This window comes from Schistocerca gregaria, chromosome 5, assembly GCF_023897955.1.
Source record: "Schistocerca gregaria isolate iqSchGreg1 chromosome 5, iqSchGreg1.2, whole genome shotgun sequence".
Taxonomy (NCBI): domain Eukaryota; kingdom Metazoa; phylum Arthropoda; class Insecta; order Orthoptera; family Acrididae; genus Schistocerca; species Schistocerca gregaria.
This window is the reverse complement of record NC_064924.1, coordinates 332,113,039-332,140,416: the sequence shown is the minus strand read 5'-3', so window position 1 is coordinate 332,140,416 and position 27,378 is coordinate 332,113,039. Positions and strand designations below refer to the sequence as shown.

Sequence of the window (27,378 nt, the reverse complement as noted above, 5' to 3'; positions counted from 1 at the left end):
CCAATGAAGCAGGCCATTACCTCCACCATGATACAACTTTTTACAAGAATATTTTAAAAATATAGGGATATCAAGATGATTTTTAATCAATAATGGCCCACAATTTACTAGCAACAATTTTAAACAGTTTCTTGCATGGGAAGGAGTGGGACATGTAGCTATCTGATGGTTCCACCCACAATCCAAGCCAAATGAAAGAATATTGAAACAATTGGGAAGATCATGCAGAACATACTGTTCAGAAAAACAAATGACATGGGCACAACTGGTTCCTGAAATGTTGGTGATAATGAATGAGTTACTGCACATGTCTACTGGATTACCTCCAGTGGAAATCATGAACAGAACCTCTGCAGGAGAACCATTATTGAAATTATTTAAGTGGTCATCTAGACCCACAGAAAATTTGGAATATGTAACTTGAACTGTAGAACAGTGATTATGTACACATGCAGATATGAGGATACACAAGTTTAATAGGGAAGTACAGACTGCAATGTTCAATATTGATGAGTTAATGTTTGTGGAAAAATCATTGTGCAATAGTCGGCAGAATTGGACTGGGGCTGCAAATGCTTCAATCCCAGATGAGCCCCCAATCGCAACTGTTGGTGGAATGGGAAATGGAACTGCAAAGGCTTCTGCTTGCTAGCTCTTGTCGTCTAACTCAGAAATGATCTCTAACCCTTTCTACTGCCAGACATGTGTGCTTAACACTTGTTCAAGTGTATAAACAAAGATTAGAGATTAGATTAGATTAGTTCTTCGTTCCATAGATCCATGCTGAGGAGATGTGGAACATGTCGACCTTTTTTCTTCTTCCCTTTTTTTTTTTTTTTAATATATACAAAACATCATTTGTTTCTATTAAAAAATTCGTCAATGGAGTAGAAGGAGTTAGCCACTAGTAAGTCTTTCAGGCTCCTTTTAAACTGATCTTTATTTGTAACTACATTTTTTATGTTTGCGGGCAAATTATTGAAGATGAGTGTTCCTGAGTAGTGGACCCCTTTTTGAACTAAAGTAAGTGCTTTTAACTCTTTGTGCAGATCATTTTTGTTCCTGGTATTGTATGTATGAACTGAGCTGTTTGTTTGAAAAAGAGATATATTATTTAGGACAAATTTCATTAAGGAGTAAATATACTGAGAGGCAGTGGTTAGTATACCCAGTTCTTTGAAGAGGTTTCTACATGACGTCCGTGAATTTACTCCACAAGTAATACATATTACAAGCTTTTGGAGTCTGAAAACTTTTGTTTGACATGAAGAGTTACCCCAAAATATTATACCATATGACATTATGGAATGAAAGTATGCAAAGTATGCAAGCTTTTTCATTTTTATGTTGCCTATGTCTGCTAACACTCGAATTGCAAATACAGATTTGTTAAGGTGTTTCTGCAGTTCTGTGGTGTGCTCCTCCCAACTGAATTTATTATGAAATTGTAATCCCAGGAATTTAAGACTGTCAACCTCTTCTATATGCTCTTTTTCATACTTTATGCATATGCTGGGTTGAAACCTCTTACAGGTGCTGAATTGCATGTAGTGAGTCTTTTCAAAGCTTAATGTCAATGAGTTGCCTTTAAACCATTTATTAATATCCATGAAAATATCATTAGCAGATCTTTCTAGAATTATACTCGACATACTATTTATTGAAATACTTGTGTCATCTGCAAACAAAACGAACTCTGGTCCTGGCAGTGTAACTGATGAGAGATCATTAATGTACACAAGAAAAAGCAATGGCCCTAAGGTGGATCCTTGTGGGACACCACATGTAATTTCTTCCTAATCTGATGATGACTGATGACTTAATTCACTAGTCCCTTGTACTGACACCCTTTGTTTCCTGTTAGCTAGGTATGACTTGAACCATTTTGCAGCACTGCCCGTGACACCATAGAATTCTAATTTATTTAAAACGATGTTGTGGTTCACACAATCAAATGCCTTTGACAAATCCCAGAAAATACCTGCTGCTTGTAACTTGTTATTTAATGAATGAAGTACATTTGCACTGTAGGTGTAAATAGCCTTCTCAATATCAGAACCCTTCAGAAATCCAAACTGTGTTCTTGATAATATGTTATTTGTGGTCAGATGGTTGAGAAGCTGCCTGTACATTACTTTTTCAAAAATTTTTGAGAATCTTGGCAAAAGTGAAATTGGTCTGTAGTTTGATGGTATCTCTTTATCCCCTTTCTTGAATAGAGGCTTAACATCTGCATATTTTAGCCAGTCAGGAAATACTATTTATTTATTTATTATATTTATTATTTATTAATTTCATGTTCCCTAGATCCAGTTAGTGAGTCAATCACAAGGATATGGAACGTGTCAAATTGTACAGGTTTCAATTTAAACTTACAATAAATACAAGGGCAATTCAATGCCAAATTGTACATAGTCTAAGTAAGACATACTATAAATACAGTAATATATACAATGTCAGCTAAATAACATAACAACTATTTAACAGAAAAAAGTTTCAAATAAAGGTTACAAATAAGAGCACAAGGTTAAATCAGACATTAGACCTACATGAGTAAATACAGGTACAGCCAATTTGTTGTTGCAAAAACTGTGATTATGCTCAAATGCTCAATAAAATCAATTGAACTAGTTCTAGACACATTAAGTTTAGTAATGATGTACACTTTCTTTCAAATATTCATCCACAGTATAAAAAGATCTCTCTGTCAGGTAATCTTTGAGAACTTGTTTAAATTTTGGCAATTCTGTATGAACACATTTGATATGTAGTGGGAGAGCATTGAACAGCTTAATGCTGGAGTAGTAAACTCCTTTTTGTACCAGAGTGAGACGTTTCATTTCGACATGTAGATTGTTTTTGTTTCTGGTGTTATAGCTATGGAATTTACTGTTGTCTTGGTAGATCGAATAATTTTTGCAGACAAAGGTCAGCAAGGAAAAAATATACTGTGAGGCAGTTGTTAGGATACCTATCTTTCGAAACAAGTGCCTGCAAGTGTGTCTTTGATGGACCCCACACATTATTCTAATTGCTTTTTTTTTGGACGGTGAAAACTTTTTTGCAAGTGGTTGGTTCCCCCAGAACATGATAGCATATGACATCAATGAGTGGAAGTAGCCAAAGTAGGCAACCTTAATGGCGTCAACTTCAGCCACTGAAGAAATTACCCGTAATGCAAATGTTGCCGAGCTAAGTTTCTTACATAGATGTAGAATGTGAACTGACCAATTACATTTACTGTCTATATAAGCACCCAGGAATTTTGTACCTTCAACTTTCTGTATTGGTTGATCTCTACATTTTATGTTAATTTCATTGAGATTACTTTGTGATGTATGGAACCTCATATAATGAGTTTTATTTGCATTGAGTGAGAGACCATTTGAGGAGAACCAATTTAAGATATCATTAAAGACAGTATTTGTAGTTTGTTCAAGATTGTGATCTATCAAATCATCAATTAGAATTGTGGTATCATCAGCGAACAGGGTAAATTTGCTGTTTGTCTCAGAACAAAGAGGAAGATCATTGATGAAGATGAGGAACAGCAATGGGCCCAAAACGGTGCCTTGAGGCACCCCACATGTTATTGTGCCCCACTCAGACGAGGCAGGTTTTCCAGAAGAGCCATTTAGCATTACTGTCTGCTTCTGATCCTTCAGATAAGATTGCAGCCACAAGCCAACTGTACCACCTAAACCATAGTATTCTGCCTTTTTCAAAAGAATTTGGTGGTTTACACAGTCAAAGGCTTTCCTAAGATCACAAAAAATACCCACTGGAGACATTTTTTTGTTAATGGCTTCCAAAACTTGGTTGCTGAAAGAGAATATTGCCTGTTCAGTACAAAGACCAGCACGAAAACCAAACTGATTTTTGCTTAAGAATCTGTGGAAGTTGAGATGATCCACAATCCTCCCGTGTATGAGTTTCTCAAGAATTTTCGAGAAGGTAGTTAGTAGGGATATTGGGCGATAGTTTGTTACATCATTTTTATCACCTTTTTTAAAGAGAGGAATCACTACAGCTAATTTTAGTCTGTCAGGGACAATCCCTTCTTGCAGGGATGTATTGTATATGTTGCATAAGACGGGACTAACAAATTTATAACAGTGTTTTAGTATTGTACTAGAAATATTGTGCACACCAGCAGAATTTTTATTTTTTAATGATTTGATTACTCTTATGACTTCGCTTACAGTAACTGGAGGCAAAGATAACTGTGGGATTCTGTTGCTAATAGCTTTCTGTAGGAGGGACAATGATTCTTCCATAGAACCATTACAGCATGTCTTCTCTGCTGCTCTCAAAAAGTGGTTATTAAATATTTCTGCAACCAACTCAGGTTTCTTTATGATACTGTCCCCTGTTATAATCTCTACCTGAGACATGTTCTCTGTTTTCCTGCCAGTTTCCCTCTTTATTACATTCCAAATAGTTTTAATTTTATTTTCTGAGCTTTCAATTTCTGATTTTATGCACATACTTTTAGTTTTATTTACAACCTTCTTGAGAATGCTACAGTAAAGTTTGTAGTGTTGTCATTTCTTTGGATCATTACAAATCCTGAGAGAACTGTATAACATCCTCTTTGTTCTACATGATGTTATTATCCCTGTAGTGATCCAAGACTTCTTGGCATTGCCTGTATGACTATTTCTAACTATTTTTTGGGGAAAGACGGACTCAAATAAAGACATAAATTCATTTAAAAATCAATTGTACTTTTTGTTTACATCTGTTTCCCTATATACTGGGCTCCAATGTATCTCTTTTAGGCTGTCATTGAATTTCATAAGACCCTCTTCATTTATTATCCTAAAAGATTTCCAGGAATGCTCAGGACTGCTGCACACACTGATGTATTTGAGCCTAAGTAATTGACCACCATGACCAGAAAGACCAAGGACTGGATGTACAGTGATCTCATTGCATTTAGACTTATCTATAAATATATTACCTATCAGACTTTTACTTTTAACAGTAACCCTATTTCGGAAATCTACAATTGCCATCAGATTATATGACTCCATTAAATGTACTAAATCAGCTTTACTATTGCTCTCATTTAGGAAATCAACATTAAAGTCACCGGTAATTATTAAGTTCTTGGACTTTGAGTACAGTTTGGATAATAAAGACTCTAAGTGCTTAAGAAATACATTCAATTTCCCTGAGGGAGATCTATACAGTGTTAACACTATAACCGTGATGTCATTTACAGTAATCTCAACGCCACATACTTCAATTTGTTGCCCTATACAATGGCTCTTTAAATCTAATGCATTGTAAAATATGTTGTTTTTTACATAAATTACCACTCCACCTTTTTCTATGATGGTTCTAGAGTAATGCACTGCCTGACAGTAACCGCTTAGCTGCAACCTTTCAATATCTTTCACATGATGTTCACTATAACATAATACATCAGTATCTTTTATTCCTTGTGGTTCCTCTAACAGAACAGTAATGTCATTTACTTTATTACCAAGTCCTCCCACATTCTGGTGAAAAATTGTCATTGCTTTGGAGTTAGATGCAGATGTAAACTTTTGCCTAAAAAATTATCTGAAGCTACACAAGCAGTACTTTCATTACTAACAATTTCCTGAAATATTTGAGATTGAAATTGATGCTGCTGACCAACGATTACAAATATTAACAAGCAATCTGATGCCAAATGATGAATTGAATGCATGTGTTGAGTTCCTTAAAATTAACAAGCTTTTATTCAGAAATAAATACTGTTCACTGGTGGTATCTTCCAAACAGTTACATACGATTTTAATTATTGCTCAAGCCCCAATTGTAAAACTGAACACACTATAAATTTTAATAGAGTTGTTGAATGCTGAAGAACATCAATTGATCAGTTCACTAAAACACAGCCTAATCCCTATGATCTAAAGCTCACTCAAGAGTAGCATTAATTCCCCAGTGTCAGATGCCACAAAATATTCAATGTCCTGACTGGTGTAAACATAGTTAAAACCCAGTGGCACTATTTCAGAATCAATCACCTAAATGTGGTGGAAATAATTAGAGTCCAACCTGACTGCATCAGAAACTGAGGCCCATTGGTATCCCAAAACACAGTTTGGAATGCTCACAAATAAACAATGTCCCATAGTAGCACATCAGCAGCTAAGTGTAGCATCACACCCACAGCTACAATTTTGCAGCAAAGCCCCAGTTCCTTACAAAAAACAGCCACCAAAAGACACAACATGTGAAAAAACCCATCTCCATTGTGTTCCACACCAAAAATAACCTAAGACTAGATTCTTCACAAAAAATTCTATTTTCTGTTCACATGCACTAGAGAAATTCCACTGTGTTCAATACATCTGGAATGGAAAAGCTGTCACCAAAGTGTCACATTGAGCCTCACAGGTCTAGTACTGGCAAAGCCATGAAGAACTCTCACCTGGAGCTTCATGTCCCCAGGGAAACTTGTATCCTAAGCAAGTTCAGCAGTTCCCAAGTTAACTGTTTTGTTATTTACATTTTTTGTTTTCTGCAGAACAGTTTCTTCACTCTTTTTCTATCCTATAATCTTTTGAAAAATATTATCTCTAACTATCCTATCCTAGAATTGGACATATGAAACACCTTAAGTTAGACCAGAGGGTTACCAATCAGCTGTTCAATTTACTAACAGTACAGAATATTGCTGTCAGTGTGTCAGATATGCATCATATGAATATGAGCAATTGTGGTATGGAGGAGGGGGGATTTGGGGGATAAATATGTGTATGTGTGTGTGTTGGGGGGGGGGGGGGGGGGGGAGCAATAAATCTCAACAATGAATTTTTTTATGATTGTATTTTTTTTTTTGTTAATTTTTGCTAATAAAATCTAGTAGACAATGGATGAGTTACAAAGATATTCTAGGGGAGTTATTGATGTAGTAGTACCATAAGTTGCACAACAGATAGATGGACAAAGGACATTGACAATTGATGATGTACTATTTTTGTTTCACCATGTGGTGTTCATTATTTCTTTGCAATCTTAAAATAGTGGTTTTTTGGGGTCACTTTTTACGGTCTGTGATGGTGAAGTTGTGACAAGGCCTTCCTGTAGGGAATGCCAACCAACTTCTCATTGTTGGTGTCACAATGAAGGACTGAAGACCTGAAGGAACTTCCTTGGGGTGGGCATTGTGGTATGGGAAATAATCTTTCAGGCTATCTTCTATGTTTCTTTGGAATTAATATACACATTTTTCTTTTCCTCTCTCATTTCTGCAAGAGGAGGACCAACTATGTGTTTCTGTTATATCATATTCACAAGCTTCTATTGGTGAAACCCTTCCTTCACACAAGTTATCTTAGTACAATCTAATTTAATAGACACAGTTCCTGCATTTTCATGTCCACTCTGGGGGCTGAACCACACAGTAACCCCGGGTTCAGCTTGGGGTGGCAGTAGGGTGGATGGACTGCTGTGGCCTGTTGTGGGGTTGCAAACTCCTGAGGGCTAAGGCGGGGTGAAGCCTCTCCGTTGTTTCTAGGTCCCCAGTTTAATACAATACAGAGTAAAAGCTGGGTAAGATGCTTCATACAGGAAATGAAAAGTAATGGTGCTGTGTGCCTGAAGGCAACATGTTACGAAGATAAATGTTATGTAGACCTATGGGAAGGATCACTTACACCTTAGGTCAGGTGGATCTGCAAAAGAAAGGACCCATAGAGCTTTTAGGAGGAGAGAGAGAGAGTTGTACAGGAACACTGGCTTCTAAAATGGAAAGATAGTTGAGAAACTTTCACCCTACAATGAGGTGCAAATGTGCACAGGAAGGAATTTTCTGTTATAGACGCATTCTAGAGACTAGTGCAATTTCATATGTACCAGGTTGATTATTCTTCACAAATCTGAGTACATTTTCGCCACAGTTTATGAAAGCAAACATCAGAAGTTAGGAACTGTTAAATGGATTTTTGATTCAAATCCAGGAAGTAGCTCTTTGGGTAAATTAATGAATTAGTGGAAGTAATATAAAACTGTGAATAAACTTAATATAAATACCTCTACCAAGACCTAGAGTAAAGAGAACATTGGAGTAAACTAATGTCATCTAAGTACAGCAAACAAAGCAAAATAATTAGGTAAGTATAATATCTAAAGTAACCTACAGAAACATTTGAGTGGCTTGGGGAACACAATGGTAAGCTCATCACCATGTATTTTGGGATGGATGGCTACTGATGCTACCTGTGAGGTGCACAATGGAATACATTTATTAGTAGTTCTAAATTCACACAACAGGTGACAGGGAGAAGTTACCTGGTAAGCGCCAGTTGCAGAAACATAATGTTAAGTGACAGAGAAAATGGCAGCTAGTAAAAACAATTCATGTATTTCTTCTGAGATTTTGGAAAGATTGAACACAACAGAAGATGATGAGTATACTTCCAGTGATGCTGATATTTCCATGAAGGATTCAGAATACATTCCTGATGACTCAGGTGACTCATAGGTATGTTAATTTTTAAATATATTGTATTTAGTGCGTTTCACAAACATAAAAATAAGTGCATGTACATACCATTATGATCCTGAAGAACATGAATTTTGAGGTTATATTGTTATGCACATTTATATTGTTATGCACATTTTTCATGAACATTATTACATGTAATAATATTAATGATAACAATAATAGTAATTTTTGTTGTTATACTAGTTAATAGGAAATCAGAGTGTACTGTCCAAAACAATGAACAGTGTATTGTTGCTGCACAAACAAGTCAGGAAGGGGTGCTTGAAGAGGTGAAGAGGTCATCTTGGAAAAGGCTGAGGTTTGATTCTCAGTGCAAAATTAAACAGAAGAGGTATAATTTGGGTGAAGAATGTGTTTTGCATACTGGAGAAACTGTAAGTAAAAAAAGGTGTGGGTCCTAATGGTCAGTGCTATTGTAAGCATTTTGACAAAGTAGGGGATTCAAATGTGATGAAAATGTTCAAAACATTTTGGGAAATAGGTGATTGTAATGTTCAAAATGCATTTTTATTTGGTGCAATGAAATGTAATGCTGTTGCATGTCGTCAAAAAGTATTTGGTGAATCTAGTAGAAATTTTACTATTTCCTACTCTGTAAAAGTTGGTGGCAGTGATATTAAAGTCTGCATTCATGGTCTGCATAATAATTGCAGTCACATGCAAAATATACAGAAGAAAATCTCATCTGGATTGAGCACATCAGCCCAGGATAAACATGGCAAGCATTCTGGGCATCCACATGCTTACTCTGAAACAAGTGTTAACCATATCAGGAAACACATCAACAAAATACCGAAATTTGAGAGTCACTACAGATGCTCTCAAACAATGGTGGCAGATTGTACCTGGGTGCAGACTCAACAGTTACCTCCTGATATGATCACTATAATAATGTCTTCTGCAAGGTGATGTCCTATCCTGTATCTGCAGACAAGTATAGGTGAATTTTCACTGAAGAGTATAACATAAGAGTAAAGTCACCAAAGAATGATATGTGTGAGACTTGTGACAAGCTAAAAGCGAAAATTGAGACTACTGTTGACCCCTGCTGAAAGCAAGCCTTGACTCTCAGTTGGAATTACACCAATGTCATGCAGAGGTGGGGCAGGCTAACACTGAAATCCAGACAAAATGAGCGGAAGCAGACAGTAACATTCATGTTGTTACTTTTGATTTGCAGCTGATTCACCCAGTTACTAAGTTAAGATGTGGGCCAGCTTTTCACAAAAGGAAAGTTTGGTTACATGACCTGAATGTTAATGACTGTGGCAAGGACAAAGGGCACTGCTTCTTGTGGAATGAGACTACTGCTGCCCATGGATCAAAGGAAATTTTAAGCTGCCTTTATATTACTTTGATGAAAACAACATAAAAGAAGATACTCTCATTGTGATAGCTGATAACTGCTGTGGCCAAAATAAGAACTGGGACATAGTTCTGTTTTGGAAGTATATAATATCAACTGGAAGATTTCTTGTAATTGATCACCACTTCCCTGTTAGGGAAGTACAAGATCAGTGGTTGGATATCATCCAGAAGTCAGCTGAGAAGAATCCATTTTTTGTGTATAATATGAAACGAGAGCAATTCTTTCAAATAAGGCACTTGAAAGAAGCATTTTTCTTAAGAAAGAAGACAGCTGATGGTCAAGATGTCAACCTGAAGAATTTATGCAAATGGAAGGCGACTTCAGAATTTCCGTCACTTTCATTAATAAGCAAGACATTCTGTCATGACAACAAGTTTCAGAAGGTGTGGAAGGCAATGCCCTGTTCCTAGCCTTTGACTGAAATACAATGGGCTGAGATTTATTGAAAAGAAGAAAGTTGCTGACGTCCTGTTGGTCGTAGATTACATGTCTCCAGTCCATCATGAATTTTTCCTATCACTATGGCCAACTTTTTTGGACAGAGAACACGTCAGAGATGAGAGTGATAAATGACAATCTACTTTTAGTAAAGTGTTGAATAGTTGCTGTAAATTTTCATAAGTAATTTTCTGTCACCGTGTATTTTTAATGATGTGTGGTTGGTAAAATGTAATAGCATCTATACGACCATAATGTAATACTTTTTGTATATTTCATTTGTTTTAGTCAGTTCTCAGGTATATTTATGTCTGTGTATTCATTGTTGATTTCTGCTATTTTCTTTTTAATGATTTTATTATTTTAATCTTGTTACAACTGATTCTAGGTCAACTTGTAAAGTTTTCCTGTTAAGTTCTTTCTTTTATTGCTGAAGTTTTTTGCTCCAGATATAAACAGTATAAAGACAATAGCAGAACCAAGATGGTTCAGATATGTTTCATTAATACATATTACTCTGCTCTTTTCCAAGTTATGAATCTTTATCCAAGTCTGGTAAGAATAGTTCTAAAGATATGACCCCCAGTGCCAGAGTCCTGTCTTAGTTTTGAATATGCCACTATATCCATATGGAATCCAACAGAAGTTACAAGATTATCAAGTACATTTTTCATGACATTGACACAGATTGAATCGAAGCTTTTTCCTTGGGGGCTTTTAGTACAGATTTTATTGAAACTTAGCCACAAACCTTCTAAAAATGTAAGAATCCCACCCAAAAACTTTAACACTCATTGCTCAATTCCATAAATTATGTCACTACTAATAGTCTAATATACTATGCCCACTTCTAAAATTTGCTTGATTAAAATTGAATCTTTTCCTGTGTAATTCTCCAAACTGACTAGGTTCAGTTCAGCTGTAAGCACTGACTGTGATTTTAATCAGCATTATGTGTATGTGGTGTCATCAAGTATTGAGAGCAGTGCAAGAAATACCAACCACCGTACAGGTACTGCACAGCAAATTGGTGTCACGGGATGTCAATGAGATGGTAGGAAGAGACCATGTCTCCTGTAGTTCTGAGGTGCCAGCACTGTACTTCTGTCATGAAATAGCATTGCCAGAGGTCAAGAGGGCAGTTATGTTCATGGTCAGATCTTACCCACTTCCAGGAAGTACCTGTTGGAGTAAAGCCATTGTTCTGCACCATGACACAGCCTGTGTCAGCCATCGGGGAGTGAATGGTGCCTACACACCAACGCTATCAGAACTGTGTCAACAATTGTCTATGAACTTGTGGTTTCTAGTGACAATAATGAAGCCACAATATGGCCATTCTGAACTTGTATCAATTCGCCGCTCAGTAATTGTGGCTCATTCAGTTTGTTCTGAATTAACAGTCCAAGTATGCAGTTTTGTAGCTACAGCCAAGCCTGGTCAGCAAAGATAAGTTTTGTTGTAATTAATAAAGTATTATAAATAGAAAGAAACTTCCACATGGGAAAAATATATTAAAAACAAAGATTCCAAGACTTACCAAGCGGGAAAGCACCGGCAGACAGGCACATGAACAAAACACACAAACACACACACAGAATTGCTAGCTTTCGCAACCGATGGTTGCTTCTTCAGGAAGGAGAGGGAAAGACGAAAGGATGTGGGTTTTAAGGGAGAGGGTAAGGAGTCATTCCAATCCCGGGAGTGGAAAGACTTCCCTTGGGGGAAAAAAAGGACAGATGTACACTCGCACACACACACACACATATCCATCCGCACATACACAGACACAAGCAGACATATTTAAAGGCAAAGAGTCTGCTTGTGTCTGTGTATGTGCGGATGGATATGTGTGTGTGTGTGCGAGTGTACATCTGTCCTTTTTTTCCCCCAAGGAAAGTCTTTCCGCTCCCGGGATTGGAATGACTCCTTACCCTCTCCCTTAAAACCCACATCCTTTCGTCTTTCCCTCTCCTTCCTGAAGAAGCAACCATCGGTTGCGAAAGCTAGCAATTCTGTGTGTGTGTTTGTGTGTTTTGTTCATGTGCCTGTCTGCCGGCGCTTTCCCACTTGGTAAGTCTTGGAAACTTTGTTTTTAATAAAGTATTACTTAGTCAAAGAGGCCAACAGCCTAGTGCATTGCTAACACTGGTTCCTGTCAGATCACTGAAATTAAGCACTATTGGGATTGTCTAACTCATGGATGGGTGACCGTCCAGTCTGCCAAGGATTGTCAGCAAGAAGGGTGCACTCAGCGCTTGTGAGGCAAATTGAGGAGCTACTTGATCAAGAAGTAGTGGCTTTGGTCACCAACACCGACAACAATCAGGAGAGCAGACTGCTGATCCCACACCCCTCCATATCTCCATCCAGTGATGTCTATAAGCTAAGGATGACAAGGCAAGCTAGTTACAGTACATGACATAGCTCCATGCAGTATATAAAATCAGAATTTCAAAGCAGTGCATTCAATTAACAATATAAATATTGCAAACTTTAGGGAATGCCTAAAGCAGCTATACTGGGATGATGTGTATAAAGAACCTGATGCAAACTTGAAATATAACTTATTTCACAATACATTTTTAAGGGTATTTGAAAATAGTTTTCCCAAGAAAATGGTTAAACATAATTCCAAGAAAACATATAAAAAACCTTGGCAAACTAAAGGAATAAGAATATCTTGCAACTGTAAAAGAGAACTGTATCTATCAGAAAGAGGGAGTACTGACCCCGAAATTGTTCAATATTATAAAAACTATTGTGTGGTACTAAGAAAAGTTATTAAAAAGTCCAGAAGCATGTGGATCATGTCTGAGATCAGAAACTCTGATAATAAAATTAAAGCAATTTGGAATATTATTGAAAGGGAAACAGAGCAATCAAGAGCACAGGAAGACTTAAGTGCCATAAAACTGAATGACAAGTGTACTAACAAACAATCTGAAATTCAAAATACTTTCAATAATCATTTATTTTTAAATATTGTGGAGAAAATAGGATCTAGATCTTCACTAGAAGCGGCAAGGCTTCTAATAGAAGAGGCCATACCTGTGCAGTTTGAAACAACTGTATTTCCACCAACCTCTCCCTCTGAAATCAGTAAAATAATAAACTCAATGAAAAGTAAAAGCTATTACGGAATTGATGGCATTTCTAGCAAGATACTTAAAGCTTGTTCCCCACAGATAAATAGGATTCTCAGCCATGTACGTAATAGCTCTTTGGAGCAGTGTGTTTTCCGCGATAGACTGAAATATGCCATTGTAAAACCATTGCATAAAAAGGGGGATATGTTGGATGTCAACAACTATCACCCAATCTCTCTTCTGACAGCTCTATCAAAAAATTTTGAGAAAGTAATGTATTCAAGAGTAGCCTCCCATATTTGTAAAAATAAAGTACTAACAAAATGTCAGTTTGGTTTTCAGAAAGGCTTTTCAACAGAAAATGCTATATACGCTTTCACTGATCAAATATTAATTGCTCTGAATAACCGGGCATCACCCATTGGTATTTATTGTGATCTCTCAAAGGCCTTTGATTGTGTAAATCATGGAATTCTTTTAGATAAGCTAAATCATTATGGTTTGAGGGGGGCAGTGCACAAATGGTTTAATTCATACGTAACTGGAAAAATGCAGAAAGTTGAAATAAGTGGTTCATGTAATGTTAAAACAACAGCTGATTCCTCAAACTGGGGGGCTTTCAAGTACGGGGTCCCACAGGGTTCAGTCTTAGGTCCTTTACTGTTCTTGATATACATTAATGACTTACCATTTCACATTGATGAAGATGCAAAGTTAGTTCTTTTTGCTGATGATACAGATATAGTAATAACATCCAAAAACCAAGAACTAAGTGATTTAATTGTAAATGATGTTTTTCACAAAATTATTAAGTGGTTCTCAGCAAACGGGCTCTCGTTAAATTTTGATAAAACACAGTATATACAGTTCCATATAGTAAATGGCACAACTCCAGTAATAAATATAGACTTTGAACAGAAGTCTGTAGCTAAGGTAGAATTTTGAAAATTTTTAGGTGTGTCCATTGATGAGAGGTTAAACTGGAAGCAACACATTGATGGTCTGCTGAAACGTCTGAGTTCAGTTATGTATGCTATTAGGGTTATTGCAAATTTTGGTGATAAGAATCTCAGTAAATTAGCTTACTATGCCTACTTTCATTCACTGCTTTCGTATGGTGTCATATTCTGGGGCAATTCATTGTTGAGTAGAAAAGTATTCATTGCTCAAAAACGTGTAATCAGAATAATTGTTGGAGCCCACCCACGGTCATCCTGCAGACATCTATTTAAGGATCTAGGGATCCTCACAGTAACCTCACAGTATATATATTCACTTATGAAATTTGTTGTTAATAATCCAACACAGTTCAAAAGTAATAGCAGTGTGCATAACTATAACACCAGGAGAAAGGATGATCACTAAGCAGAGTTAAATCTGACTTTGGCACAGAAAGGGGTAAATTATGCTGCCACAAAAGTCTTTGGTCACCTACCAAACAGCATCAAAAGCCTGACAGATAGTCAACCAACATTTAAAAATAAATTAAAAGAATTTCTAGATGACAACTCCTTCTACTCATTGGCTGAATTTTTAGATATAAATTAAGGGAGGGGAAAAAACAACTTAAACATTTATGTCATGCAATATTTTGTGTAATGTAATATCTTGTACAGACATCTTTTATTAACCTGACACATTCCACATCATTACGAAGTGTCATATTCATGATCTATGGAACAAGTATTAATCTAATCTAATCTAATCAGTACCATTGGGTCTTCCAAGACCTGTTTGGATAGAGTTTAGTTTAGTTTAGTTTTGCATATTCAGAGTGTTCTAATTACCTGCATTATTACAAGCCACCTCAGTGTCCAAGATGTTGGATACAACAGGCTGTATGTGGATGGGAAGGAGGTTTAACATGGCAAACTGCCAGCAAATAAAATATCAGAAAAAATATGATGAAGAACATAAAATAAACTTGTACAAGAAAAGAAAAGAACAAAGCTGCAATGGGAAAGAAATTTATGACAATATTGAATTAACACATTAAGAGAGCATAATGGTAATCTGTTACTATGCAACGTAATTGTTACTTGAAAACACGTATGCAGTGAGAATGGTATTAAGAAATGAATATTCTGATTGAGAATTTTTTTGCAGTGGCAATTTGTAAGTTAAGCAAGATTTGTTTCATGTACACAGCATCTTGAAATATTTGTATGTTCTGATGAATACTCACAAGGATGCAGAATGGCTCACAAGTACCATTTAGAGACAAATTTTAAGTTTCAGAACAGTTAGCTCATTCCTCTGGAAGAAAAGAGGCTTAGGTTTGGGAGAGTTGGGAAGGAGGGGCATATCACTCAGGCCCCACACTGGAAGAGGCTGACCTGTTGTAACGATTGTAGTATCACACTTTACTTTTTACTTTTTCTCTTTTAGGGCAAAATGAATAAAGTTTTTTTTTTTATTTCTCCCTTGCTTATACCTGAGAATATTATTTGGTGTGACATAACTCATAGGGAACCTTGCATCCTGGGAAATCAATAAAGCCTGCCCCATGGTTGTTTATGCGCTATTTTGAGAGATTAGTTTCTGTACTTTTATTGTAATTAACACACAACTTGAACACTGATTCCCGTGCTGCAGAGTGAGCACATCATAGCATCCAAGACAGCTTGGCCATGGCTTATGATTGTGCCTCTGACTATTTTAAGAATCAATAATCACCAGAATTATGCAGAGCCACAAAAATTTTATTCCAGTCCTGACTTTGATATCGAGAGGCAAACAGAGTATAGTTATGAAGTGTAAGTGACATTCACATACCATTAATCATTCTGCTTTATAGACTTGGCAATTCAAACAGGAATTAAATTAATACCTGGGAGTATGGGAGATAGTTATTTTTAGAATATTGCGGAAGCAACTCCTCTCACACAGAAATTTCCATTCAAGTAACCACATATAATTCAGTCATAATAATTTAATTTCAGTTTAATGGGGAGAGAAGTTAAAGGATGACTGGAGATAAAACGACTTGAGAAGGTTTGAGACAGATGATCATATGTAAGGGATTCTAAGTAAGAGGTATATAAGGAAAAATTAGTATATCTTTCTATTTAGTAGCCGTATAAAACCCAGCCTCTGGATGGTAGGTTCTGCACATTAAGTAAAATGGAGTTTCCATTCTTTAACCTAGCTTTCCAGTGTCATTCTTAATTTTTCTGAGCACAAAACTGGGTGAAACTTATAACAGAAATTTGTTCCTCTGAGTCGTATGATTTTGGTATTTCCAGTTTCAGTACATTGTGAAACCCATGTGAAGTGTCAATACTGAAGCCTCAAGATTGAAAGAGGCCAACTTCAGATCATACTGCATCAAAGTTAGCTATACAAATAATTGGACTTATTATTTAAAAACATTAATTTTTCTAATTGTGTCATTCTACTATTTGTTAGTATTAAGGCTTTTATTTTAAAATCTGTTTATTGAATTGTAAGAACATAGAGCTATCATAACAGGCAAGACTATTAAAAGGATGCGCATTTGTGCAGACAGCAGGTTATTATCGAAACATAATGTTATAGGTCAGTCAGTAGATGCTTTTTTGGATTGTGGGTGAAAACTGACCCTGTAGTAATAAAAAAACTAGCGTGATTGGACAAGAAACAGTAAGGACACAGATGCCAAAGAATGATGATGGAACATTTTAGTAGTCTCACGCAAGGAGTTCCTGGAACATATGAAAGAATTGGAGACTGTGAAACTGTAAGTTACAATTACATTTATAAAATAATGATATACATTAATAGAAAGTCGCTTGCCAAGGTAGTTCGTGAACTATTTGGAATATTGTTAGTACCACAGAATCAATAGTAGTGGGCATGTTTCCATTGTGATCAGACATGTTTTTGATTTTGGTAATAACAATGTGATTTCTGATTTTAAAGTAGTAATTGTAAAGTCAGTGTGATATAGAAAAATACGATACAAAAAAATTCTGAAACAGAAATGGTGGAGCAGGCTTACTTCAGCATTATCATGTCAATTGGAGCTGCAAGAACCTATAAAATAAAATAAAAATTCTGCTTCAAGAATTCACACAAAGACATGAAGAACTGGTGCCAACTACAAGAAAAAATGGTAAGTATAAAATTTTATTGTACATCTTACTCCTCTCAATGCTTATTAAAAAGAGTTAATTTTGAAGTGAGTGACAATCAACAAATGATGTGAAGGAGGGGTAAGATTACAACATCTGACACCACAACAGTCACAAGCTTATCCTGTTGTACAAGAATAATTTTATGTGGGCATGACCACAAATAAGTTGTCCAGCTGAATGAATGCCCACCACTAAACTGTGTCATAGAGCAGAGTTGACTATCCGCAGTAATGGACCTTGCTACTGACCATAGCACATTTGATTTCAGTGGATGCTTCATACCTGCTATCAGGATCCTTCTTCCCAACACCAACTTCTTGGAATTACATAGATGGAAACTGTCCTTAGAAACACATATTTCAATTCTGTAACTGTTCTGGCAGAAATCTCTTGGAATCACATACATGGGAAGTGTCCTTAGAACACAACCTTTGACTCTGTAATCATCCTGGGTTCAATCTCTGCAATGCCCTCCCCTACATTCATTGCTACCCCTGCTCCTTGAAACACAAATGCACTCATACACTCAACTCCATAGTCTCCTACTCTACTCCTCCACATTGTTATGTGCCAAACTCGACTTTCCCTGCCTAGGATTAGGGCCTGCTTACCAGTGGCATTTCAAGTGACATGCACCTGCTGAATCTCTCTGTCAAACATCAGTTATCTTTCTTTATGCACCCTCTTTCTTTCCACTTCATCCCACACAGCCCCTCATCCCAGTCATCTGCAGTTCTGGCATAATTTAATCAACTCAAACAATGCAGTAATAAATGTGTGTGTGTCTATATGAGTGTATCCTATAGCTCTCAAACAGAATTTATCAGAAAGGTAGCAACTTCCTCAGTCTTATTTATGGGTTTACAATCAACTCAGCATCTCAGCTGTTGAGTGATTTGTTATCTTCATTCCACAAACTGTAAATGAATTGTATAGTGCAAAAAGTTACTCATGACCAGGACCATAAAGTCTAATGCATTACCAAAATCAAAAGAGAAAGGTTGAAATAACATTTTAAAAAATATATGAAGTTAGTTATAAAGAAAATCCTGCAGTTTGGAAAAAACCATGGATATGTAAAAAAATATGTATTTCATGAAAACATATAGAAGATTAATAAATAAAAAGAATGGTCTGAAAAAGGTTTTTTTTAGTTCTAATCAAAATACCACTTGAAAATAACTTAAATGTAACACAAACATCTGGATACATAAAATAAGCTAGTACCAGTATCATACTAGAACCAGAAAAGGGGAAAGGGGAATGATTATAAGTAAAAAAAAATACAGTGTACATCTCAGATGATTCAAGTGTGAGAGTTTTGTTGAACAGCTTCTTTGATTGTTGTGCACTGAGATTGGAGCAGTATGCATTCAAACTAATAAGAGGATTTAAAGTTTCCAGATCACCAGTAACAACTATTATAAATTCTATCAAGTAATTGGAGAGAGATGCGGATAGGATTAAAAGAAAATATACCGTTCATACATTGAGCAAAACATGTGTTCATGGTTTGGGAGAAAGCACAAGTCACAATAGCTTACAAAATGTGTAGCAGAAGTATTTGTAAAAAAAGCCATTAGAAACCCTTGGCATACATTTTTGTAGGTTCTTAGAACATTCTGAGTTCAAATGTAATGATGTATCTTGAACAGAATGATCTCCATGCCAACCAGCATGGATTCTGAAAACACTGATCATGTGAAATCCAACTTACACTTTTCTGACATGACATTCTGAAAGCCATGTATCAAGGCAGTTAGGTACATAAATTATTTCTTGATTTCCAAAATGCATTTGACTCAATACCACACCTATGCTTATTATCAAGAGTCTGATCACAAGGGTTACCAAACAAAATTTGTGACTGGATTAAAGATTTCTTGGCCAGTATGTACAGTGTATTATCACAGATGGAGATCTATCAACAGAAATAGAAGTTCTTTCACGTATGTGCAAAAGAAATGTGTTGGGAACCTTGCTTTTCTTGATGTATATTAATGTCCTGGTAGACAATATTAATTGTAACCTCATGATCTCCACAGATGAGGTAATTACTTGCGATGAAAATTGCCTGAAAAAAGCTACACAAATATTCAGACATATCTTGATGCAAAAATTGGCAAATTGCTACAAATGTTTGGAAATGTAGAATTTAGCACTTCATAAAATGAAGAAATATGATATCCTATGATTGCAATATCAATGAGTCACACTTGGAATCAGTTATCTCACACAAATACCAGAGTATAACAATTTGTAGGATATTAACTGGAACAACTACACAGGCCCAGTCATAAATAAAGAAGGTGGCAGACTTTGGTTTATTGGTAGAATACCCAGAAATACAGTCAGCCTACAAAAGAGATTGCTTAAGAAACATATACATAACCCATTCTAGAATATTACTCAACCAAGTGGGTCTTGTACCAAATAGAATTAACAGGGGCTATTGAACATAGACAGAGAAGGGTAGCAGAAGTGGTCACAGGTTTTTTCCTTGAAGTTTTCCTGGTGGATGAAATATTCCATCATTTTTTGGGTGCATCTTGGATATTATTAAATCTTATGCAAGTTAGTAATATCGCAGATGCACTCTTGAAAAATGACGGAATATGGTCACAGGTTCGCTTGACTCAGGAGACAGCATCATGGTGATGTTGAAAAAACTGAACTGGCAGATTATTCAAAATTGATGCAAACTACTTGTGAAAATGTATTTACAAAGTAGCAATCAAACTTTAAGTGATGAATTTATGATTGTATTACAACCCCCTGTAGGGACCATGAAGAAAAGATTAGACGAATTATAACATGCAGAGGCATTTAAGCAATAATGCTTCCCATCCTCCATATGTGAATGGAGCATTATTGTTTGTAATGTATGAACACAAACAGATTTTGGAGAGTAATTATGGATGGAAGCTTCAATATTGTTTTTTACGTGTAATATCAATCGATGATGACTAGAATTGTTAGTTTCCAGGTCTGAATTACTGCTTGATATAAATTTTTCACAGATTGGAGGTCACAGTGACACAGAGACTGAAGGCTTTTTCTAGGAACTAAAAGACATACAAATCTGATATCAAATAGTTTTTGTGACAACAGTGGTGAAGTAATGTTAATAGAATATGTCAATTTCTTAGATGCAGACAATAAAATGGTATGGAAAAGAAACACAACTAATGACTTAAGTTACAATGTTGAAAAATAAATTACAGGAAAAACATTAGAAAGAGATTTATAAAGTGTTGTTGATAAAAATTTAGCTCTTTCTTAAATACATTCCTTCACAATTTGAGTCCTAGTCTCTGCTACAACAAAGAAGAGTAAACTGAAAGTGAGGCAGGGGCAAGAGATGGGTACCACACATGAATGAAGTAAAAATGGAATGATAGTATGGCATTCATTGGCTGGGATATCCTCTTCAGGGTATGGCCACCATATTGCAAGTATTTTTAGTTGACCATTTCTGTGACTTGCATGTCAATCATGATGAAAGTGATGACAAAGGACACACAACACCCAGTCCCCTGCTGGGAATTGAGCCCAGGCCCCCTTGCATGGTAGGCAGTAACACTATCGGTGCGTTTCAAGGAAGATATCACTTGAGGCTAAGTCTGGTGAAAATGGTGAATGAGGAACCAAGTCAAAGCCTAATTCATGCTCTTTCAACATTTGTATCACTAATGTATGGAATGGTGCACTATCCTGGTGAAAAAAGCATTTTTTGCATAGCAACCTTGATCTTCTTTCAGGCAACACAAGTTTAAAATGATCTAACAATGAAGCATAACAGGTTAGTTATGGTTCTGCCTTCTTCCAAGTAATTTTTTAGGATTATTCCTTAGGAATCCCAAAAAAATTGTGGCAAACACTCTACCAGCCTTGCCTTATTCAATGCACTTTCAGCAGCTTTAGTCGATTGTTTGCTGTGTAATCGTGGTTTAAGGTTTCATCAACAGTCACGATTAAACATCACCACACATTATGTTGAAATATTGTGCCAGATGCACTTTTGGTCAACTGTGAGCAATTGTGGCACCAATCTCATATACAGCTCCTTCATATCTAATTCCCCATACAGGTTGTTATGCACTTGCTCAGCTGAGATGCCTAAAGTCTCAAAAACTTCACAAATTTGTATTTGGTGGTGTTGCATTACCATATCATGGGCATTGCCAGTGACTTCCTTTATGGTGATCTAGTCAGAACATTTTCATTACACCATCCATTTGAGGTCACCACAAAGGAAGTCACTGACAATATACATCATGTTATATGTACCATGTGTAATTTCCAATACAAAATTTCTTTCACAGATTTAGTGATAGTCTTTCATTAAATGTCATAAATTTTGCAAACATTTCTTATAAAAAAATTGTCTTGATTATTTTGATGAACATAAGTGTCAGAGAGTTATATATCCAATGTGTTGTTATCTTTATACTTAACAATCTATGGACTCTCATTGGGTAAAGTAATTTGGCGATGGGTAAAGTAATTTGGTGACAGTGGAGTAGTCTGTGGAGAGGGGTTGTGTATGGCTGTGTGGGATCAAAGTTTGTTTTGTGTTACCCATTATGTCTATGTAACAATGCCCAAAAGTATCTTTTTATAATTATGAACCACAAAGTAAAAGTGTTATTTAAAATCTGTGAAACGATTTCAAGAATATATCAACAAAGTGAAAACTGAAATGTGTTCATTGTTTAGATTAGAAATGACACAACAAGATCAAAGCTGTGAACCCTTTCAAATCCAAATATTTCATCAATATTCTACAGGAAAATGAGAAGACCTCTAGACGTCAACCATGAGAAATGACGGAGAAGAATTTTACCAGCTAGGTATCAATTATGTTGAACTATCAACATTTATGAAGTTTTTACCATATGCTGTTAAGAAAGACAAAGTATATGTCCTGCAAATCAGCAGAGACAAAATTTATATAATTAATTTCTATCAGTTATTCTTGTGTGTATGGTCAGAATGGGCAGTCTTCATATATAAATAAATAATTGTGTCTCTTGTTAATGTTAGCACACAGATCCACACATTCTTTGTGTTGTATTATTATTCTGTTCGTGGTACTACTTGGGCAGTGTACAGCTCTTAGATTTTTCCAGCAGATGCCTTTATGACACAGAAAATACAGCACAGATGTTTCAGCTCCATGTGGACTTTGTAGGGATTAAGGTTATTCAGGAAAAATCATTTATCAACAACGTATAAAAGAAAACATTTTGTAAAATTATGTGATTGATTTTAGCTTCTATGAGATATTGACGCAGATGATATTTTGTATAAGTTCACACAGTAAATGCTTATTATTATTTAATCCTGTACTATTTAATCCTGTACTATTATTTAATCCTGTACTATTATTTAATTCTGTACTTTCAGTATGAAGAAGAGCATAACAATGAATAAATTTGAAAGGAAGATACTTCAAAAATAATACTAGTAATTTCTCACAATTTTTCTCCTAAATACCATAACATTTGGGATTGGGTCTGTTCCTGTTCCCCCTTGACATAATGGAATTTCCAATGATTTTAAAATGCTGTTCAAAATGCACAATGTTTGCTTATGAATAAGGCCCCAAATGCAACCATACCATAAACAGCAAATTATAACTGCTTCATAGCAAATAGTTTATTTTAATCTCACTTACATTAAGGTGACTAAAAAAAAATTACAATTGATTTGCTGATCCACTCTTCTTCTTACATTAAATGTAGCATTGTGTATAAAATTATATGGGCCCTGGTAGGTCAGCAAGTTAAATTGAAACCAATACATGGATAAACTTAGATCTGTTCAACATGTTTTGCACTTAGAAAAATTTCACACTGCATCAAATTGAAGATTAATTAGCGGACTTTCCCCCCATATATTGACTACCTATTAACATATTCAGTTTTCTGCTTGGGGAATGTATCTAAATAAAAGAAAGTGACACTTTAGAAAATGTGAGCAGTGCGAAGACTGTGTAAAATGAATTACTGTACAGGCACTTCAAAAATTTGGAATTCTTGCACTCTCTTTCCATAGATTTATTCATTAATGGTACTTTTTGTTGTCAATAAAAATCATTTTCTATTGAACAGTGTGTTTAAGAAGAGTTTGTTCCGAATTAATGAGGAGGGAGAGGGGTGGGTGGTGGGCTAGTGGTGGTGGTGATGCTGGTGGTTGTGGTGATGACGGTGGTGGTGGTCATAGGGAGGTAGGAGGACCTCCTTCAACCCTGTTCTAAGACACATATGGCTGCCAAATCCTCTTCATCACAGTACCTGCATAAATCAATTATCTCCCAGAAAAATCACATCTACTAAATAATAGTGTTAAAATCATTGGATTGGTGGGCTGATTGGAGTTCCCAAGCTTCGCACAAAAATTTAAGGTTTCAGTGGCATGGAAGAAGAGACTTACTGAGTTTTGCTTAAAGTGTTGGATACAGAACTAGCTGAATCTCAGGACTGTCCGTTTCAAATATTTTAATATAGGAATCTTAAGCTTATGCACATCACCAAAGCCCATAATGAAGGTTAATTGTCACTGCGCCATCAATCATTAATGACGTGATATGTCCTAGGTTGGAAATATGTGCCTCTTACCTAAATAGAACATCCATACTTGTATGCTAAATGCATACACAAAGCTGGCAAGAATTTTACTTATGCAGCTTATGATGCCAATTAAGGAATCATCTAGTTTTAGGGTCCTGCTGAACAGGCTGATCAAGATAAGGGTCCCTGAAAATAAAGTATTTTTTGTTAATAAGGAACATGTACATCTAAATTAATAGAAGATATTGCTTTTGATAACAACTGTGAAACTATATATTCAGTTTTAGTGGCAACATTACTGTTGGTTTATTTACAGTTATACCATACACTAATGAGCAAAACAGTTACTCTCAATATTCATGGAGCCCTTTGGATTTGCAGAGGAGAATGATTATCTTTGTACCAGGTAAGATTATAAAAAACAATATCTTGGTCACATGCTCCTTTATTCATATTGATAACAAGTTTTTGCTTTGCAGAAATAATTGGATCTCTGGAATTTTGTATCAACCTGGAGGCAGTCATTAGAGCAGCTGGCTATAAACATGCAACTAATAAATTATGACTGAGACACTGAGCTTTACACATTAACCCAATTTTATGATATTTTATTGTATATCTCTTATTAAAAAAACTAATGATTATCATTGTTTGTTTCAAGCAAAACTCTTCAGGCAAGACCTTAATCAAATAACCAATTTAAATACAAACCAACAAAGTTAATAAATTCAGCATATGCTGAAAAGTAGCTTGCATCCACTTCATCCCAACCAAACCGATTTCTCACAAATAAATACACAACAGTTGCCTCCCCTGTAACAAAATAATCGTATTATTTTAACTGATAACAATAAATCTGTAATCATAAAATAAATTGTGGGTACTTTCAGCTTACCGTAACTTGGTCCAAGAACAGCAATGAAAAGTGACAGCAATAACAAAATTCGTAATCTCTGTGTCCCATCTCGTTTTCTTACTGCCACTGAAACTGTCTGAACAACATGACGCCAGTCAAAAAAGTCTTTAAAAAAGCTAGTACCTTTTGGTCTAGCAATTGGTTCTCTTCCTTCCTTAAGGAAGAAGAGTCCATAAAAAATTCCAATAGTGTATGAAAGAGCTGCTGCAGAAAACATCCCATAGAAACCAATTACTTTTAAAAGCACTCCACTTAATAATGTTCCAACTGGCACACACAAAAATACTAAAATGTTCACAATCCCCATACGGAATGTTCTCATTTCTATTGATGTAACATCACCTATGTAACTGAAAACTGCCATTATCATTAACATTGAGCTGCCTGTAAGTGCAGGAAATAATGCCTGCATTATACCAGCAACTTCCAAGGGCCACTCAAAAAAAAAGTACATACATAGTAACAGACCTATGCATGAGAGCAGTTCTCCAACCAGAGGCAGTAACAATAAAGGTTTTCTCCTGGCACGTCGATCACTCCATGATCCTACAAATATAATTAATACAGCTGGAAATGATGATCGTAAAGCATTTCTCCATGTGGCCATTTTAGCAACTAAACGTTGTGCTTCATTATCTTCTTCTTGATAAAAGCTAATATTACGTAAAGTAAGAGCATTACAAACAGTACTACTGTAATTTAAATTCACATGACATGCTTTTTCCAGATTGAAGTTGTCAACTGACAACGAAATAAAAGACATAGGAAGCAAATATAACACTAGTAATGGTTCCACAGTAATATTACTGAAAATATAACTAAGTTTCTGTTTGACTGTCATATTTGGAGGACTCTGTATTGACTGGACATTATGCTCAGAGTTGATTTCCTCCTTTTCTTCATTTTCAGAGCAAACATTTTCCACTGCCATTGAATCACAAGAGACACCTTATGTTATAGAACAGTCTGAGAAAAAATATAACAAATGGTCACAAAATTTATTCATTGGGGTAAACATTGCTTAAGAAACTAAAATCTGTATAAGAGGTCTTTAAAAGAATAGAAAATTGACTTACCAAGCATAGGCTGTATACAAGGAATACTAACAGATGACTACTCTGTGAGAAGCAGTGATGAGTCTCTGAAGCTTTGGAACAGGTTCTCTCAAGAAAAAAGAAATAAAAAAGTAGATGAGCTTTGTAAGGTACAATATAAGGGAAATGCCTTGATGCTGACCCTTGACCTTTAACAGTAATGGCTGGTCTAGTGAAGTGGCTACCCAAATTGTCATGTCCTTGAGGGGAATAGAAAGTTGTTACATCACTTCTGATGAGGTGGTTATTTTCCTTTTTTTTTTAAGTCTTGGCTCTTAAAGCTGCAGCATATCTCAGGTGTTAAGACTTTGCACTAGCAGTATTAACATGGTAACTCCATGACAGATGTAGCTGCTAAGTGTTCTGTATCATGTATGGTGTACAAGAGTACTTCTCATTTACAAATAAATACCTCAAGATTGCACATAAAAATAAACTAATTAAGCATAAGGGCAAATTATTAACTAGTGGTGTGGGGCTGAATGGGATTGGAGGGGGGGGGTGGAGGAGGAGGGGGGAGGGGGGAGAGGGTAATACCAAGCAAATATTAAAATGTTCAGCCTATGGAAATCTTTAGAGTTATCTACTGACATGGTCACTACTACTACTGTTCAAGACAATGACAGCTTATTTGTGGGCAGTCATGTGTGCAAAGATTTCCATAGAAAGTATTTTTTCATTCAGAGATATCACAATACACAGAGGTATGTCGATGGCATGAATCTAAAAACAAGTAAATTGCATGTTTCTGTTCTGAATATAACACATTTAACACTGGCAGAGCATTGGGGACATTTTCCGCAGTTTTGTTTGTGACAGTTAATATCTATGCAACTCTATCACAATATTATACATACATCTGTGAGTGACAACAGTAAAGCAAGGTGACATGTGGGAGAGAGAATACTCCTTTTGTCAGGAAGAAAGAAATATTCTACAATGTTAAATGACTCAGATGTCATTATACCTTGCACAAGTATTGGTTGTTAGCATAACAGCTATGTGCAGGATGGGCAAGATGTGATACAATATAGGAAAGAGATCAGTGAGGCAGCAGTGAAAAATGCTGTTTTTTAAGTTGAAATAATTTATCTAACAAAAGTTTCAATTTTCCATCAACAATTAGTCTTCCATCTCAGCTTTTGCTACGCTTCCTGCGTGAGAGGTGTTTCCTGATACCATACATTGTAAGAGTTTTTTTAAATTTTAAATATAGCCTAATGATAACATGTTATTTCACAGTGAGAAAGCCTGTTAATTCCTCGGCACTGTC

The 27,378-nt window shown here is 35.8% G+C and overlaps 1 protein-coding gene across 3 annotated transcripts in view; it reads right to left on the bottom strand.

Annotated features, from left to right (window-relative positions):
• Nucleotides 1-26,347, bottom strand: part of LOC126272199 (proton-coupled folate transporter-like) — a 236,990-nt gene extending 210,643 nt beyond the window's left edge. The window contains exons 1-4 of one of the 3 annotated variants that reach the window (XM_049974878.1): nt 26,088-26,163; nt 24,991-25,977; nt 24,807-24,908; nt 24,144-24,281 (exon numbers count right to left, since the gene is read on the bottom strand). In XM_049974878.1, the coding sequence (XP_049830835.1) occupies nt 24,144-24,281; nt 24,807-24,908; nt 24,991-25,942 (1,192 nt within the window). In that variant the 5' untranslated portion in view covers nt 25,943-25,977; nt 26,088-26,163. Of the gene's footprint in view, nt 1-24,143; nt 24,282-24,806; nt 24,909-24,990; nt 25,978-26,087 lie in introns of all 3 variants that reach the window. The other 2 variants (XM_049974879.1, XM_049974880.1) reach the window with 2 other exon arrangements.
• Nucleotides 26,348-27,378: the final 1,031 nt, after the last annotated feature.